Raw genomic sequence first — 19,606 nt, forward strand, 5'->3', positions numbered from 1 at the left:
GGATAGAAAGAATACAATTGGAGATACAAGTAGCTCTGTGAAGGGTGGGTGCTCTCAATCTATGTAACTGTCTTAGCTTTTAAGATGCTGTTGCTTTGCAATGAGAAGGGCCACAAGAAATGTTTGAGGCACAGCATAGATGCCCTCCTGTGGAGGTGTTCAAATGTTCCAGACCTGAGACTCTGGACAATGTTGCTAGGAAAAAAGGACGTTTTGGCTGAGGGACAACATGGTGCATTATCTATGCTAAAGTGGTAGCATCCAAATTTGTACAGGGTGATTTTTGTGTCTCATTACTTAACAGGTCACTAGACCAGGAAGATTCAGTGCCAGATGTTCAGTTCATTAGCTCAATACCGTACAGTAAATATAGATACTGTGTATGGCTGGGTTATCAAGTCACCTGTCTCATTATATTAATTACAGCAACGTGTTTGAGCTTTATCAATATGCTTACCATAATGCTGCCTTTTTGCCCCCCTCCCCCCAATGCCCTTTGTTTTCTCCCAAACCCCGTCCCTCTTGCCTTTCATATCCAATGCCCATCCACCTCCATCCAAAACTGGAGGTAGTGAAAGTGGTCGAAGTACCCCCAGCTTATCCACCTATTCTGATGGCAAATCCCCCTCATCTACCTCTACATACGTGGCTGCTCCCCGGCATTTCCACATACCAGGTAAGCCATAACCACAGCGCTTAGCTTGCAACCCGACTTTTAACCTTTCCTGCACCTTTACACATTCTTTAGAGTGACACGGAGGGGGACACCAAGGTAAGATACATAGCAAATTACCAAAACTACAGAGCACTGCTTCACTGACCTCCTGTGTTTGAAGGTTTTAAGTCTGCTGCTGTTTATACCCACAACACTCCACTCCTGCACTGCAGCAACATTAAAACTTCAACCACCGGAGGAGATCTAGTGCAACATTTACAGCTGGTATTAAGATACTGACTCCGTCTTTTACTTTTCAGTGAATTGGAACTCTGTCCTTCCAGGTACATGCAGATAAGTCTTGTGAAGCTATAAATGGATGTTTGGTATCAAGCTGTTTGTATTGGGCCTCATGTAAGAACAGTTTCTATAATAAAAAAAAAAAGAAGAACTTCACAGTGTGGAGCTTGAAGTCCTGCTGTTGGAAATCAGTAGACAAAAACAACATTAACAACATGGAGTAGTGTCAGTAGTGGTATAAGGGGACTCAAAAAAAGATTGCTACAGCTGTCCACTTGATTCAGACTTTATTACTGTAGACCGGTGGCATGCAGTGACTTTTACAGCAGCAAATCGCTCTTAAACTCCTGTCTCTCCTGTGCTCAAAGTCTCTCTGCCTCGACATTCTCACCTTTCTGCTCTCCTTCCTGTCTGAAGAAGTTGTAGGATTATTCCTTTAAACTGACACTGATGTATCTAATGTACAGTATAGAGGATAAATATCTAGAAATCACTTCTATGGTAATCTTTATCATCATTAAGTGACAATGTTACCATCAACCAACAAGGCAGAATCCTGTATTTATCTGCCTCAATGTTCATAGACTGGACTGTAGTTGAAGCACAGGGGAGACATGGGAACGTGGGTCTAGAGGAGTTATAGCATTTATATACTGACAGATATCCTAAAGTGCACATACATTGCGCTGCTACGTTCACAGCTGTACATGCTAACTACTAACTCTCCGCTCCGGTCACCAGCCTCACCGCTCTCTCGCTCGCCCTCACTCTCTCTCCTGCTATGCACACATCCTACGTGCTGAGCGAGTCCTGAGAGAAGCTGCTCTAATCCTGTAACAATATTCTTGCGCTCAGATGATAAATCAGTGTCATTCGCTCATTTACTCGCTGCTGTTGCCTCTTAACACTCAGGAAGAAAAGACTGTGGAAGTGTGCGGAGGTTTAGTTTCCTTCCACATCTGTGCATACGTATAATACATGTGAGATCAGAACGGTGGAAGCTGAGTCATGGTTAGAGCACACTTTGACCATAGTTAATCACCGCTCAGATCCCAGGATTATCCTCAATGCACAAACGTCCAAAAAATGCTGCTCCCCGCTCCGCATGACAAGCTCCAGCCTTTGTCGATGAGCCTATTGTCTCTGTAGCTAGCTTCAGAGACAATACCCTGCTGTCACCACAAGAGGGCAGTAAATTATATTGATGTCTGTTTTAGCTTTAACTGGGCAAACACTGCTCACTTTGCTTTCCCTGACGGTACACCTCTGCTGGAGACTACAATCACTGAAGCAGGCAACGGCTACAGAACCTTTAGACGCATCCATCAGACTGTACATTAATCGATGATTCATCACGTGTCCTCAATCCATCTTCTCACCTATAATCACTGGTTTACTGGTGAGAATATAAAACCAGTGTTTAACCTCTTTTATCCGTTCAACGGATGGCAAACTTGACTGTCTTGACTTAACAATAGCAATGACTTGAAAGGAAATCAGACTTTCTGCACTTTACATGACGTGTATGATACATCTGGATGACTGTGAATTTGTTCATGCCTAAAACCAAATTCTAAGTATGAGAAAGTTGATGAGTTCCACAAGTTCTCTGAAATCAGTCGTTCATGCCACCTCAGATTGAATCTGTTTGTATGAGTGGTTCTTGCATGAGGCCCAGTGTCTTTACTTTATAGTGTTGACTCACTGCCTTTAGCTTTTGGGTTGCACTCTGTATATCTCTTGTCCGTACTGTTTGCTTATTTCTAAGCCCTTTCTTTTTCTCACAGATCTGGCATGAGATTGCATCACTTAAATTAATTCAATTTGAATTCCATTTGCAATACATTTGGCCAGGATTTGACAATAGCCAGTGTATCCGTCATTACTTAAAGTCTCTCGCAGAGGAAAAGCCATTTGATCCAACATATTGTTCCCATTGACAATTACACTGTCAGTCATTGCAGAGGGGGAAAAAAAACTTCCCAAGTTGGAAGCAAGTTAAGTGGAAAAAACAGCCAACCATTATCCACTTATTGTTTCAGCCGCTGACAGGCACTGAAACAACAAGAGAAAGTACCCACATGCGTTATTTCATTGTGAGTCATGTTTCTGCTGTGGATTCACGTGTGACAGTTGTTAGTAAGCGTCTCTGTCAGAGGCCTGTCTGGGTCCACTGACACCGAGATGGAAGAGCTCAGCCTTTTATCCTCCGTCATCTAACAGAGCAGTTAATGCAACAAGGCTTGAATTAACTTTCTCTTTTGTTGTATATTATTAATTTAGGTCCCTTTTTTGAATGATTTAAGAACACTAATACATATAGACTGTTTGATGCCTGGCGCCCATGTGTGGTTTCTGATATTATTCTTTGGATGTCATTGAATTGTTCTGCATCAAATAACCTCCTCCAACAAAGAGTAATCATTGATACATTTTGAATATATTGCATGAATAGTATTAAAAGTGGTGATGTTTCTGATGTGCGTTAATCCAAATGAGAAATGTGTTGAATCAAGCTCTACTGCGCCCCCTATGCTTCTTCAAAAATATCTCATCCCTCAATAACTGCTAACTCATGCTTCTTTTTCTCCATTTCTCTTTCTTTCTCTCCCTCCCTCCCATGTTGGCTTCTTCCGTTTTCTTTCCTCTGCATCTATTCCCATTTTCAGAGACTATGGTCAAAGATAATATCTATAGAAAACCCCCCATCTACAAGCAGCATGGTACAGTCCACTTCCTCTTTAACACTTCCTTCTCTGGTCTGGTCTCTGCACGATGTGTTGCATGTCACCTGTCGTACTCCACCCATTCTATGTTGTCAAATGGACTTAATGGGCCAATTCAAGGTTGACCATTCAGACGGAGTGGTGTCAGTGCAATGCAACTTCTGCAGACAGAAATCTATGGTACCTATAGGTGCCACTCGTCTGACCGGGTGTTCAGACCGAGGGTGTAGGTTTGCTTTTGTCTTTGGTATGGATTTTTTTGTCAGATGGTCAAAATATTATTAGTAATATACTTGTTCTCTGTCTGAAACACAACTCAAGAGTTTCATGACGGAGCCACAGTGATGCTCAGACTCATCTTCCAGTTATGTCAGCAAACTTTCACGGTGACATCAGAGCTCACCTGAGAGCCTGCAGCTCTCTGCGTCGCTCAGGCTGCTGTTGACCAGATGTTGAGAACTGAATGATGCCTGACATTAACAAACAAATCAGTAGTGGTGTGGAGGTTGGGGTGGTAGATGGGCATGTAGTGCATCACTTTAATGATGGAGACCGCACCACTGCAATCCAACAGTTAATGCTGTATCCAGGAACTTTCCCTTAACTTAATATGATAGGTGTTTAAATTGTCCAAAGGCATCAATATGCCAGATTTATGGGGACCACACAGCAATCTCTATCATTTCCAAAACACACATTCCCACAAACAGGTTCACTTCACACAGCAGATGGTCAGTGTCTGTGAAGGTAAGAATGTCTGAGTCTGGACTTTTCTCTAAAGCTCATTAAACCTTCACACAACTACCTCCATCAGTTTCCATGCCTTCGAGGAGAGACCGATGATTTGCGCCATCCTATTTATGTGATTGTTTGCATCACGCCCCTCTCTATGACGGCCAGCTTTTAACACCACCCCTTCAGTATCAAGTAGTCACCCCTGTGTGGTGATAGGGTTGGCACAGAGCTTGAGTAAAACAATGAAGAAGTAGGGCACCAGTGATTTCACCCTCTGTCTCAATGATCACAGTCATGGTCTCGGTTAAAAACCAGTGAGCGGGCTGTGTTTTTCCAGGCTGTGTTAATACTGGTCTGAACAAGGCCGACATCACAAGATAGAGCTACAAAAATAATAAAGCGCTTTACCCCACCCTGATAGAGATGTCATGGGTTTATCTCACGTCATGCTCAGGTCCTAGTTATGGACACTTTTCCACTGACAGACCTAAACAAGAAGATTTCCATAACTTTGTCTTCTTTTCCCAGTTTGTCTCAGCTACATCAATCAGACACACAAAGTCCTGCAGTATGTTTCAGTATGAACTAGAACAAATGTTAAATATAATAAACATAATATCATTTCATTTCATGCCATTTGAAAGCACCATCCTTCTTTAGCTTTTAAGGTTAAAATGACACTCCATCATTACATAAAGCCGACAGCACTGTTGTACTGCTCTTTACAAGCTGGAACATTCAAACATGCTGCATGTCTGGGAACAGAGGTCATGTGACATCACTGATCTGGTTGTTGTCAGACATTTAACATGTTCAAAATGATCAACCTCTAGAGGACAGTGCAGCAGCAGCAGATACTTAGAATGAACTAGTGGAAAAATGCTCTTTGATCAGGGTCTGGAGGTGAAATCATTATAGAAGCAATATTAAAAACACATTGCCCCAAATTTCAGTGTCTAATTTGGCGTCGCAACACAGCGACTCATTGATAATCCAGCTCCTTTGGGACTGGAGCTGATTGGGAGGGGGGGGGGGCCCTTAGGTGTTAATTTGCTCACCCTGTTTCATGCATGTCTGCACACATCTCACCAGCTCATGTGTTGGTTTTAGTGGTGATGCCGTGACTGTTTGTACACTGTGAGTAGCTCAGCACATGAATCACTTTGTATGGTGGCATTAGTGTTGTACCAATCTATGTGCCCCCCCCCCCCCCCCCCCCCCCCTTACCATTGTTTGTGTGTCTAAATGATGGTGTACAGTTTTACACTGTGTGCACAGGACCGGGTCACTTAAAGCACACTGACACAGGAGTCCAAGGAACCTGTTCTCTCCTCTTTTACACAAGGAAATATTCATCTTGATCAAATCTTGAGATACATCGGCTTCATGGCGTAGTCCTACAGAGTGAGGCTCCCTCTTCTGAAGTAAAGATCTCTCCTGCACAGTTTCACCTTGGAGCTGTGTAAAGTGACTTTGAATAGGCTTTACGCTACTTTATAGGAATTCGGCCCATTGCTCATGTTATCTGTTATCTTAAGTTATTTGGATACCTCTGTCTAGTGTACATGCTAAGGCTTTAGCATGCAGTATGTTAAGTGATCGTACGTGTTTACCATTGTCACACAGTCAGTAATCTGTGCACAAATGACTAGTTCATACTGTCCAGTGTGTGTGTGTGTGTGTGTGTGTCATCATGGCAAAATGTGATCCTTGAGACAGCTTTGGACAGACTTTGTCACCGTGATAGCGTCGCACTTATCAAAGACACCGTCACTAAACTCTACCGGTGTGTGTGTGACATCAAAATGAAGGCAAAGTTTGAAGATGGGTGCGGTCCAACCCATCAGTACTCAGTGGTCACGTAATAATGTAGTAGTTAAGTACTCGTGTGATAATAATAACTACTGGGTACTCATTGGTCGATACGTCAACCTGCTGACAGGTGTTGCAGCTGGTGTGATCCCATCACAACATTGTCTCTAGTTAATTAACTCGCACATAACACAACACTAAGTAATAGCTGACATATTAACATACAGTATGTTGAAGGTATGTCAAAGGCAACACAGTTTTGTTTAACAAGCTAACACATCATGTTTAAAGTATATACCGTACAGGTGCAGGTCCAAAATCTAGAACAGAACTGCATTAAATCCAATGGACTCGGTTTTATATAAATATTATAAGAAATAAAGTTAGCGATTGTAGGCACCTGAATACTGAAACATGCTGCTAACTTGCAGCAGCACGTTACAGTTAGAGCAAACACTCCTGGGTGTTCCTTGCTAAACTGACCAGAGTAGCTGCAACCTGCAACTTCAGTTCTGTTAAGTGAGTTTAAATGTATTGTTCAGTGCAGGCTCTTAGATTTAATGCAGCCTTGTTTTAATTTTGGACAGGTATCATTAGATCCATCTTTGACATTCCTTCCTGCGATCACTAACTCAAGAGCTTGAAAAAGCGCGTATGCACGATTTATTGATTCCACAGGAAGGTTTATTAATTGCATTATTATGTGTGCACAATTTTTTTTCCCCTTAACACCAGCTGGGCTTCATAGTTATGAAGAGCTACAAGACATAAGATAACAGGGTTTAAAAGCTTACTATCAGCTGCTAGCTCCTGCTAGCTCCTGCTATGCTGGTTACACCCCACAACTTCATTTGGAACCAACATACTGAGACTTTTGCTGTTGTAGGAGTCTTACCAGTAGTGGAATTTAAAAAAAATGGAAATCAAAATACTTTACCCTGATGGAGGTGCTGAAGAAAACATGCCCAAAATCATCCTGTGGGGAACATGGATGCTCTCAGTCAGTCATAGCAATCTAGTTTTTTATATATTTATTTTTGGCAGTAGAGTAAAAAACAGAAACGGAAAACCATAAGGACTTCTGGACATTCATTTTGACAATGAAGTGTTCAAATTATTTGCAATCACCCTCACGGAACCTTAAATATCCAAATGTCATAGTATCGGCTGTGATGAGCAGCACATACACCGGTGTGTAGTGTAACCCTTTCAAAACAATGTTGATGCAAATGTTAGTGGTTGCTATCCACCCTGTTTTATTGCACATTCACACAGTGCATGTGGAGCTCCCTGTAGATGCCGTCTGCAACTGATGATGTCACGGTGCGGGAGTGATTTACAGTAGCTTTGCAGTACAGTGGAGCTGAGAGGCAGACGATCCAGCACGTTAACTGTGACATCCTGTAACATGTGACTGTTTTGCAGCTTCTAGAACCTCCTGGCAGGATGGGGAGGATAGTAAGGTGGGTCTGTGTGTATGTGCATGTCTTTATCTGTCTGACCATATCTGTCTCTTTTCAAGTCATTTTCTTAAACTTTACAAACACTGTACATCCATTTACTAATTCAGTAACTCACACTTTGCCATCATCCATCACTTCTTCCCATCTTTCTGTCTCTGTCTCTCTCTGTATCTTTCTCTCTCTCTCTCTCTCTCTCTCTGTAGAGGACCAGTTGGATGATCTTGAAGAGTGAGATTGAAGGACATATGGGTGCAGAAGACCTGGACCCTCGCAAGTCCACCTGCAGTCTGCCCACCGACACCTCCCAGCCAAGTGAGTAGCTAATCACAAGCTCAGCCCAGTGTGAGTGATATGAATACAATCAAATGGATCTTGAACAGTAATTCAAGTATGAAAAGAGATGCTTTTCTTCCCTGCAGATTTCCCCTACAATAAGTCTGCGTCTTTACCCGGATATGGAAGGAATGGCATCTACAAGGTGAGATAAAACATGATGTGTTAGGAAATAAGGACTTACATTAAACAGTTTTCGAACTAAAACGGGTCCAGCAGAGTTTCTGAACGTCTCTGGAGTAGTGTGGAGAGGAGGAGGAAACATAGCAAAAGAGATGAGTTTTAAGCCTTAGATTTTAAGCATTTGACACCTAATGGGGAATGGGGTGTGCTTGTCACCATATCAGGTGCACCCACTGATTAGAGAACCTTTAATCTTGCTCTCTTACTTTGGCTGTTTCATTAAAGAGAGAGTTTTCTGAGGTGTTGGGAGGATCTGGCAGCTGTTGCCTTTGAGGCCACTGGGGGGTTGCTGCTTATAGTAGCCAATACATCTTCATGTGTTTTACATCAAAGTTTTATCAAATTAACACACACAAATCAGAACCTCCCACTCTCTGCTGAACAACACTGGAAAGTTCAGAGTAGCATTTAAGACCATTAAAAACGTAGCACGTAGCATTAAGGCTTAGTCCTAACCACAGCGGCACAAGTTCAAATCCAACCTGTGGCCCTTTGCTGCAGGTCGTCCCCTCTCTCTCTCTCTCTCTCTCCCCAGCTGTCCTGTCTCTCTCTGACTGTCACTGTAATAAAGGCATAAAGCGAATGAAAAAAAAAAACTACAAAAAATAAATAAATTCTGTCCGTTTTAAAAATCAATTTCCTGGAGCCTTTCTCTCACAGTTTTGGTGTCATTACACAGAGATGCCCACACACACACAGGGCCCGGTTCATCATGAGGCCATTGGGGATATTTAGTCTATCGTCCCGCATTGGGACATTGCTTCTCTCCTTCTGTGAAGTTGATGTTTAGAGGACAAGCAGACAAAACAGGATGGAGAAGGAAATAGGAGCTGAGGAGCTGCAACAGATTCACGGCCCAAAGTATCCTTAACCACTTTCACTCGCTGATATTACTGCTTAGTGTTGCTGACATGGTGGATTTACTGTTGGAAGTAGAATACATGTGTGGCTATGCAACACTATGCTGACGTTATACTGTTACCCTTCTGTGAAAGCACATGCTCATACACAGGATGGTATTCTGCTCGAACTCTATTTAAAGTTGAAGTGAAATGAATAAAAGTGATGGCACTAAAGGAAAAGCTTTGAACAGCGTGCACATTACTTTTCTAGTTAATGTCTCCCTCTTATACAAGCGTCAACGCATCTTGTGTCGCACTTTGGCTTGTTGAACTCACAAACATCCATTATGGGAAATGGGCTAAGCTAATGTTAGCTTGCAGGCCAGCTAGGTAATTAGCTAGTCAGCTGTAGTTTAAAAACATACCTTTAAAGGAAAAGATGAGTCGGTTTAGATACTGAATTGTGTGTCTTCACTCTTCAACTTGTCTGCCCATAGCTTCTTAGCTACAGTTACAGTCCGAGTCTTTGATATTGCGTCTCCCGTGCCAGAACATCTGTCAGTCAAATTTAGCAACAGCCCACACACTCTTGGAAAAGGAGCGATTGTGATTTTTAGTTGGACTTGAAGACTAAAAATACAAATCAATAACTGGACTTTGGTGTTTCGAACAGTCACCCTCAAACCAGATTAGCTCTATTAGTGGACAAACATTTTGTGACATCATGATGTGCCTCCTTCACTCCTCAGTTGCCTTTTAGTCTCTCCAAACTAAGTGATGTAATCTCAGTGTCAGAGGAATCACACTCGCTTCCTATTGGTCACCATGAAAGAATGTGAGCAAATCAAGAGCAAAAGCAGTGACTTAAAGGCTTTTAGATCGACCTTAACTTTTGATAAAGTCCAGAAATGTTCCTGGCAACATGAAGTAGGACATCTGAAAGATGGTCTAAGTGTGTGTCTGTTTATGTGTGTGTGTTCCTGCAGGCTGCAGAGATGGTGGAGGATGAAGTGGACCCAGACTCCCAGAGCTGGGGAGGAATGAGAGGTGAGAGGGAAAATGAACTTCAAGCTGTTTATCGCCTCTTTTTTACTCTGTTGTTGGTTTGCAACTTTTTGCCTGAAATACATACAATACATACAGTCAGCATATTACATTATTGTTTAGGATCTACTCCAGCACTTGGCAGGGTCTGAGGTTAAAGTTCTAACTGTAAGCTCTGAGTGTGTTTCAGGTTTCAGGTTGTGTTTCATTTTTCATTAGTTAATTCATTGATCTTAATCGTACACACATGGCAACCTAGGAGGTTCTATGGGCAAACACTCGAATGCCAGTCACCTAACCTTCATCCAGCTGATCATGTGGTTTCACTGCTGAACACCAGACTGATGTTCAAAGGCCCTAATACCAACAGGAAGTGATGTTGGCTGCTGACGAATGGCAGATCATCTGCTGATGTCTGTGGTTCACTGACTGCAAAGGACTGCAGTAATGTGTTAAATACAATGAATTCATTCCAGTTTCCAAGTGGTTGTTACTTTCTGTGCCCTAAAATGAAGGAATCATGTATAAGATATATGAACAGAGATGCACTTCCTTTATTATTATTATTATTTATTTATATTGTAGATGGGAACTAGAGCTGAAATGAATTGAATTGAAATGAAAATTAATTTTATGACATTACATTAATAAAATTGTTTGGTGTAAAACAAGAAAATTAATCAATTCTGAAAACAATTAGATACAGTCCAAGTGTGAATGCCTTTAAAAGAGAGTTGTTGGAAAGAGAGTTGGTGGAACTACTTCTGGAAGCATTTTTTTTAATGACATCTTCACTGTTAATCACATGAAATTCTCTAATCTACCTTCATTTGAAGAAAGTCTTTGTTAAAGACTGACTTCAGGCCATATCAGGGCACAGAGACTGCACTGATATAAATGTTGAATGACATTCATCTGAAAACTAATTCTGGGAAAACATCAGTGCTGTATTTCAGCCCTTTGTATCTCTGATCATAAATAATTGTTGACAGATTGGGAGATTGGGGGGGGGGGGGGGTCATCTATCCAGTCCTCAGATGGTTCAGATTTTATTTTGAAGGCAGAGAGGGGGGGTTCCTGCTGGTCCCCAGCAAAAAGGGGAATCATTTATTATCACTATAGTTACACCTATAAGTAACACAATGACTATTTTGCCCATTGGTTCAAACACTTTCTGTAATAAAACATCTAAAAGCAAAAACTTTAGGTTCAGTGATTGGACATTTCTTACCAAAATAATAAATAGGAGTTAAAGTTAACTTATCCAGCTTAGTTCCCATATACTAAGTATTTTTAATTTGCCTTTTAAATCAAAACATCAAATATTTTTTTTTATCTCAGCTGCTTATCTTTGCTCTGATGTTTCAAGCAGGATAGTTTTCTGTCCAACCAAGCTTCAGATATGTTTAAATGTCAGTCACTTCGCACTATCTGGAACCCTGGACTCCAAAAGATACCTCCTCTCACTTTCCAACTCTACTGTTGCAAAGAGCCACAGACTCCACTCAAAGGACTTCTTCCTCAGACAACAGCCTCAGTTAAAACCAAACCCTACTAAATGGCACAAGGCCCGTATCATCTTTCCTCTGATCCATCGGATCAAAGGTCAGTTTATAATCCATGACCAGGCATGCAGAGCCCTGCAGCTCTGGCCCCAGAACAGTGACTGGAGGTAACAGTGTGGAGAGGTGATGCCATTTTTCCAGCTGCAGAATTATTGCTGTTTGTTAACAAGTGTGTGTTTGTACAGTCTTGACTGTGTCTTAAGCAAAGAGTGAGTTGGCAGGATGCCAAACCTCATAACAACATGTGTGTATGTGCGTGTGTGTGTGTGTGTGTGTGTGTGTGCGTGTGCGTGTGCGTGTGCGTGTGTGTGTGTGTGTGCAGAGCAACCGTTTATATTGTTTTTGACGCCTTTGAAACTCAGTATTATTGAGAAGCTGTGGGTCCAGGCTCTGGCTCTATGGTTTTAACTCATTGTTCCACCAGATTCACTCTCTCTTTCTCTCTCTTTTCCCCCTCTCAGAGTACAAGGTAAGACTTTTTTTAATACTTTACAAATATACTTTAATATTCTTGGCAGCTTGGTTTGGACGTTGGATTATAAATGTATTCCCCAATAACTCTCCCACAATGCTTACTTTGTGTGTGCCAGGTCTACCCTTATGAAATGCTGGCAGTGACACATAGAGTGAAAGTGAAGCTTCCCAGAGATGTAGATCGCACCAGACTGGAGGTGAGCTCTAATCTCCTCCCTGCTCTGTCATTTCCCCTCTTCCATCCACAGGTCATTAAAAAGCCAGAGAGGAAGTGAAATTGTGGCCTAAAAAAAGTCAAAATTACGCAGTAAGCCGTTTAGGATAAAGCCGACAACCACAGCTTGAAGAAGTGCCATCTCCAGTTTTTTGTAAAGGTGGATAAATTATTGCAAGTTCACTGCATTTTTCAAATACATACACTGTATGGCCAAAAGTATGTGGACAGAAGTGTGTTTCATATGCTCTACTGGTCTTGATCTGTTTTTGTCAGATCCCCTAACCAGCTGTGTCCAGCAGTTTTTCTGATGTTTTGACAATCTGACAATCACACCCACTTTATCCAGCTGTTTTAAGGTGTTAAAGTAAACCAAACGTCAATTTCTTTTATAATGATTAAACATAAATGAAGAATGCTATATAGGAGAAACTGTCCAGAAGTTTGTAACACTATTTGCATTTCTGTGATCCAGTTTGGTGATTGTGCAGTCCATACTGATGGTACTGTACAAAAAGACAGGAAAAATGCAATGCTGCTGAAATTTATGAATTATTGAAGGTTCCCATAGTTTCCTCTTCTCCTGTGTTTTATTTGAGGTGTTGATCCATAAGAAGATATATTTGTGGTTTTAAGAACCAAAAACCATCTCAGTGTAGTTTTACATCTCCTCTCCAGCCAATCAGAAGAGAGGAGGCTCTGAGCCTCTCTTCTGATCTCTTGGCTGACTGTTTTTTGAGTGACACACAGCCAGACTAACTACAGGTTACGGACTGTAGCCTACTGCTGTAGCTTGTAAATGGTCCGTCAGCACTGAAATGAGTCAAAGTCACGGTCAAATTCAGACTAAAATGCTCCGGCTGGAGCCTTGGGCCTGGGTCCGGTGCAAACTCAGGAGTGGCGGCGCCTGCTGACCCCGCCTCCAGCTGACTGTCCTCAGCTGGTAGACCCTCCAGGCTGACCGCTACAGTGCCAGCGTGCATTGAGCCCAGTCACGGGGGGGAATCTGAGACCGTCAGGGCCGTGGGGACAGAAAGAGTGGATTATGGCGAGTGCATTACCGGGAGAAGGCTGAGCAGTCTACACCTCCATCACTGCCAGACCGTGTGGAGTTTGAATGGGATTGATTGGGACTGCAGACTGCTGTGACATTAAGGTGCATGGAAGGAATATCTGACTGTGATTAAGCAAGCTTGTCCACACACAGCCACAATAATAGCTGGTTTTCAGTATTACTCATAAAACTACACAATTGATAAAATGGGAAGATTGTTGGAGAGTCCAAAAGAACACGCTGATAAGAGTTCTTACTATAGATCCAATAGAAATATAGAATATTTGAAATAAACACTCAAAACCAAATCCCCCTGGACAGTGGGTCCAGGTGGGCCATAATGTTGACAGCTTAGGGCAGTGACTGTATAGCTGTGACATCACAAAGTAACAGAAGTCATGACGGCTCATTTCAAGGCTCAGCTTCTGAATATGAGCCGTGTGCGTTTCTCTGTGGACTGCCTTGGAATCCAGAAAGGACCTACATAGTGCTCTGTTATTTCTGCCTTTCAATTCCAGCATGTTTTTTGGAGAATACTGACTAAGAACAAAAAAAATAGATTCAATTTTTTTTCCAGTTCAATATGCAGAGACGGTGTAGCAGAAAGCTCCAACTCAAACTCAGTCTGGCTAAGCTCTACTTGTTTGTTATCTATTTTGTGTTGTTCATTTGTGCGGCTATGTGTTGTATGTGCTGTGGCGCTTTTCCAAAATGAAGGTCATAAGACCTAATGTGTTGAAAGCAGACTGAAGCCTTTAGTTCCTGTGAAGGGAGAGATGGGAGAGTTTGTGTTCCTGTTCCTGTTTCAACATGACGGTTCTCCAAAGACAGTTCCATAAAGAGACAGTTTCCACTGCTGGTGTGGAAGAACTTGACTGGCCTGCACAGGGCCCTGACCTCAACCACGTCCAACACCTTTGGATGATAAGGTCTGGCTAGGAGTCAGTGAGTGCCGACCTCCCTAATGCTCCTGTGGCTTAATGGGAGAAAATCCCTGAAACCAGGTCCAAAGATCTGGTGGAAAGCCTGGAACCAGAGGAGTGGAGGCTGTTAAAGCAACAGATTAAAGTCCATGGTTTTGGAATGAAGTGTTCAGCAGTCACATACAGCTGTAATTTTCGGGTGTCTACATACCTTTGGCCACATGGTTTACTTTCCTGCAAGGAAACCCTTTACGTTGAAGCTATGAAATGTAAAATATGTTCAAGTTATTGAGAAATGTGAGTATAATTGGCGGTAGTGTTGCTTGCTCTTGTGCTGGTTCACGGCAAGTTTAACCCACAAGCACGTCTTGAAATAAAAAATGGAGCATAATTGGACTTAATGTCCTGTAATAACTGATTTCCTGCAGCTGTTATTCTTACACTACCGTTTTACAGATTCAGAACTTTCATTAACTTCGTGCAGTTGAAAACTGAAAATGTAGTCACAAAAGAAACTCATTTAAAAACTTCAGTTGTCCTCTCTCCCTCAGAAGAGGTTTCATTTCCAAAAACACCCCCTTGAAAATATTTAAACCTTCAGTAACCTGAACAGAGCAACTCCCTGTGAGCTTTAGGGTTATGGGAATATTGTCCCACGAAGAGTCAGACTGCCAGAATATTAATGTGTTACTGACTCAAGATGCTCCTCTGTGGTTGGGAACGCTAGACTGGAGACTTACTGTCATTAGCGTGAAAGTGTGTGTGTGTGTGTGTGTGTGTGTGTGTGTCAGAGAAAAATATTCCATCCACTCAATGCCCACCAAGGTTCCTGATCCTTGACCCCAAAGTGCTTCTGGTTTACCTGAACTAATCAGCAGCTAAACCCTGAAACTTCAACCCAGAGCTGAGATAGAAACACTTTCCCATGAGGTAACAGCCATGTGTCATAGTTCTGATTGTTAGTGTGTGAGGAGTTGCACAACAGTATCAGCCAGCAGGCTTTTTGTGCACATTGCAGCAACACAACTTAAACATGCTTGTTTACTCCTTTGCTTTCTGAGAGAGAGTGAGAATGAGAAGATTGATGCTAATCTCATGTCGTGCGTGTTAAGAAACAGAGCTGGAGTCAGAGCACGGTTAGCCTAGCATAGCATAAAGACTGGAATCATTCATTTCCAACTATTTTCATACCAAAAGATTACAGATGTTTAGCATAATTCTAGTCCTATAAACAGAAAAAGGTCACACACACTGCAACCAGAAAGCCGTGTTTACTTGCAGTACTCGTGACTGCAGGAGTTAGACAGTGTTTAGGGTTATGGTTATGATTTTATGGGTCTGACACATGTCAGTGCTCTTTACTTTAGGATCATGGACAAAAAAATTTTGGTTAATGAAAAGGTTATTTTTTGTTATTACAATGTATAATATGTAATTAATTTTTTAGTGACAACCAATTGTTTATTGTCTTCAGAAAAATCAGACCTTACCTGACTCAGTACTCTTGGTCCAGGCCACAATTAGCTCACAGTGAAACCCTTGTAGATCCAGAATTCAGCCACCGGTCTGGTCTTCAATCAGCCCAAAAGGGCACATGTCACTCCACTACAAATCAACCTACACTGGCCACCCATCACCACCCCTTCACCCAAGAGTCTCAGTCCAGCCTGTTCTGGTCTGTGGTTCCCTGATGGTGGAACAAGTTACCAAAGTCTATCAGAGCAGGAGCACTTCCTTTCCTAAAACCCTAACATGTCTAACTAGCTCTTATTATTAGCTCTTAGCTCTAGATCTTAGCTCTAGATCTTAGCTCTAGATCTTAGCACTTACTGGAGTTGGTTTGGATAAAAGCCTCTGACAGATGAGTAGATGTAAATGTAGTGGAAGGTGGCCACTAGTTGTATATATGCAGGTTCAGTGGTCATGTGTTATGTTGGAAAATGGTGATGAGCTAGTTTTACTCACAGTATAGATGCGTCGAAGGCTAAATCCACACAAAACAATTGAAATAAGGCATTGAAGTGCTACTGTTCAAGTCCAGGCTTTGCATCCAAACTCTGGCATGTTGGCCATTCGCCAGTCAGTGATGTCACAGCAGGTTATTTTACTATTGACAACAAACAGAAAATACCCTTTGTGATGTCACCGACTGGAGTGCGTCCAAAAGTGTGACATCTTTGAAAGACGGCATCACAATCACAAGCAGACTGAGAGCTGATCTACCCTCCGACCCTCTACTCTCTGAAGTAATGAGTTAGACAGTTACACCTTCCAATGAAAACGATCAAATATTAGTTATAATAACTTTAATTAACTTTAATTAACTTTAATATTAAATAGAGATTGTATCATCTGTCCTTTTCCATCATGTTATGATCCTGTCAGAGGGAAGGTGGCTGGTATGGACACTAGGTGATTGGCTGTCACACAGCAGCCGCCTGCCTCTAATACACTATCACTATCATCACAAAGAGGCACAACAGCTGAGCACAGTGCAGCCAAAGTTTTTTACAATAGAGCAGCGTATGGTTTTGTTCTGGGTCTAAATCAATACCATGCATGTTTCTGTTCCTTGGTATATTTTCTGACGTTTACAGAGGAGTTGCTGAGCGTTTGCAGCGACAGCCAAAGCTGACTGTTGGATAGCAGCTCAGTTTGGACGAACTACTGAGGCACAAAACTGAATTTGGTGTGTTAGACATCAATATAGAAGGCAATGTAATGCCTGCTTATGAGGCGAGCACAAATATGATCTTAGGATTGGATGAATGTCTTATATGCGAGTCCAGTTCCGAGAGTACGAAGCTGCTGGGGGAGATAAGCTAAGCTGGCCTGGAGACAGAAATCATCTCAGTGGTTCAGGTCAAAGTTTTCATTCATTGAGTGAAAGAACCACATTTTTCTGACTGAGTGGAACATGTGGTTCATTAGTGACTCAGTGAAGATTCAACGGGGAGGACGGTGTCTTTAAATTAGGTACAGTGTTGGTCTTTTGTACGAGGTAACCATGTTTCTGTCTGCTGTGTTTCACTTCTCCAGAGACACCTATCTCCTGAGGACTTCCAGATGGTTTTCGGCATGACCCTGGAGCAGTTCGATCGCATGGCCCTCTGGAAGAGGAACGACATGAAGAAGAGGGCACACCTTTTTTAGACAGACAAGAAAAAGCGCCGAGTAACATCTCAACAACCAACCATCCTGTCTGGAAGAAAGCAGAAAAGAGAAAAACCAACCCATTTGAAATCTCTATATATGCACCGCCATGATACCCCCTACTTTCCACCTGTACAACGCCATGCCATCCGCCTGTGATGTCACGGAGAGGCGCTCCGTGCAGGAACATTCTCACCTTGAGGCAGCATCTAGAGCTTTTTGTATGCTATGTGGTCCAAATGTTTGACTGACAACCTTACATAAGAGGATGAGGAGCTGCGTTTGCATGGCCTGTGTTGATGCTCCTCGCCTTCCATGCGGTTTTTTCTGACACCCATCCCGACGCCTTCACACACCCTGGCAAATATAACACATTTTTCATCCGCAGCGAGTTTTCTTTTATTCATTTCATCTGTTTACTGCTCTGCATTTTCTCTCTCACTGTCTCCGCATCATTTGGAAGTTGTTCTCCCTGCACCGACTGTTACATTGTCGAGCCAGTTCATTTTTTACCATTGCTTTACAAAAGTGAAGAGACTGCAGACTTGTACACACTCACTGTTCAAGCATGTCAAGGCAAAAGACAGAGATAAGAAACAACTTCAGCCTCTCTGATCTCTCCCTTCAGAATCTGTCAAAAAGCACCTTATCAATCGCTTTTGTTTTCCATTTCCCTTCATGTTCAGTCAGAGAAGTTGCGAAAGACCGGCCAGGTAGTTTTGATAAATGTGACCTGATACTTTTGAATGCGGTCACATATCTTACGCAAGCCTCTCGTAAATCAGCACAGACAGGGAGAGCCAGGGCTGGATGAGGGCCAGAACTGGGTGGGGGGGTGGGGGGTTGGGGGGTGGAAGAGAAAACGTACAGTACAGTTTCGGGGTATGCAAAGGTATCAACATATGCAGGAATGCCAGAGTGACATGCACTCGCATTAAAAAAAAACACAAAAAACAATGACAAAAGAAATTATTTTTATAAGCTATTTTTGACTTCTGGAAAGGATCATTTCACCAATCATGAAACACAGCTGAGAGAAATCATGATTTTGTTACAAGAATAAGGCCACGTTGACTTTAAGCTTCAGAGACCTGCAGCAGCACTTAAGCCAAACAAGTGAGGTCTTGCTTGATTTAAATCTCAATAATATAACTGTGTTATATCTTCTCAGATAGTGGTCTAACTCCTTATATGTTTGTTGTTTGAAAGCATTGTTGTGTGCAGTACAAGCTACACATATAAGCTAAAGTCTACCAGTTTTGCTTGATTTTCTGGACAGTAAATTGATCAACTTGTCAACTAACATACTGTAAAATGTATATAAACATATACTGGACATATGCCAGATATATCTGTCTGTATACAATCCATGGTGTATAACTCTTCAGGCATGCATGAAGATGGGAGAATGGGGTTTGTCCACTGACCTCAGATTAGAAATGTATGAAAACATTATCATCAATGTGTTTTGAGTGATTGATTCTTTTTTGGTTAAAGTATGTCAAATGAAAATACCTGGGTTAGCTGCTTACATTAGCTTGTGTTAGGTATTTATTTAATTGCAATATTAAGGATGGGATTTTATTTTGAAATCTCAAGGGTGTAGTGTCGAGTATATAGCATCACCAAGAAGAAAGCTTTCGGACAGAGACATATCAAATTTTAAGTTTAATCTGAGTGTCAAATAAAAGATTTGCTCCTGTACGTAACACACTAACTGTTGTCATAAAGCATCATGTCATCTTTCTAACATTCATGTGCTATTAAAGTGCTTTATCCAAAACTCAGTCAATACGGATTGGAGTGCTTGAGTTTGTCAAATGAAAGTGAAAGTCTTATGAGATGACGGTACCTTCAAGCAAAGTGTGTAGTATAGAAATATCTGGAGTCTTTCAGGGAGACTTTCTAACTTCCTCTTCGTCACATTGTTCTAGTGATGAAAGATGATCATCGCCCGACTCGGGCCGAAAGAGTTTCTTTCCATCACTGAGGGTCAAACGTAGAGAGCTGTAGAAACATGAAGCCACATTCAGCCAGTAGGTTCATCTCTGTAGCGCCTCGAGGGAACTTCTTAAAACTTGGTTCCAACATTTACTGGGACTCAAGGATGAACTGATGCTACACTGCACT

The 19,606-nt window shown here is 42.0% G+C and overlaps 1 protein-coding gene across 17 annotated transcripts in view; it reads left to right on the forward strand.

Moving 5' to 3' along the window:
* The window catches only part of ablim2 (actin binding LIM protein family, member 2), a 90,089-nt gene extending 70,826 nt beyond the window's left edge, over positions 1 to 19,263 (forward strand). For 2 of the 17 annotated variants that reach the window (XM_056368609.1, XM_056368612.1), the window contains exons 15-21: positions 569 to 676; positions 976 to 999; positions 3,625 to 3,678; positions 7,654 to 7,691; positions 7,895 to 8,003; positions 8,111 to 8,169; positions 10,036 to 10,671. In XM_056368609.1, the coding sequence (XP_056224584.1) occupies positions 569 to 676; positions 976 to 999; positions 3,625 to 3,678; positions 7,654 to 7,691; positions 7,895 to 8,003; positions 8,111 to 8,169; positions 10,036 to 10,245 (602 nt within the window). In that variant the 3' untranslated portion in view covers positions 10,246 to 10,671. Of the gene's footprint in view, positions 1 to 568; positions 677 to 975; positions 1,000 to 3,624; positions 3,679 to 7,653; positions 7,692 to 7,894; positions 8,004 to 8,110; positions 8,170 to 10,035; positions 10,673 to 12,119; positions 12,128 to 12,248; positions 12,330 to 17,362 lie in introns of those variants that run through there. The other 15 variants (XM_056368625.1, XM_056368608.1, XM_056368610.1 and 12 more) reach the window with 15 other exon arrangements.
* The last annotated feature ends 343 nt before the right edge of the window (positions 19,264 to 19,606 follow it).

This window comes from Seriola aureovittata, chromosome 23, assembly GCF_021018895.1.
Source record: "Seriola aureovittata isolate HTS-2021-v1 ecotype China chromosome 23, ASM2101889v1, whole genome shotgun sequence".
Lineage (NCBI taxonomy): Eukaryota > Metazoa > Chordata > Actinopteri > Carangiformes > Carangidae > Seriola > Seriola aureovittata.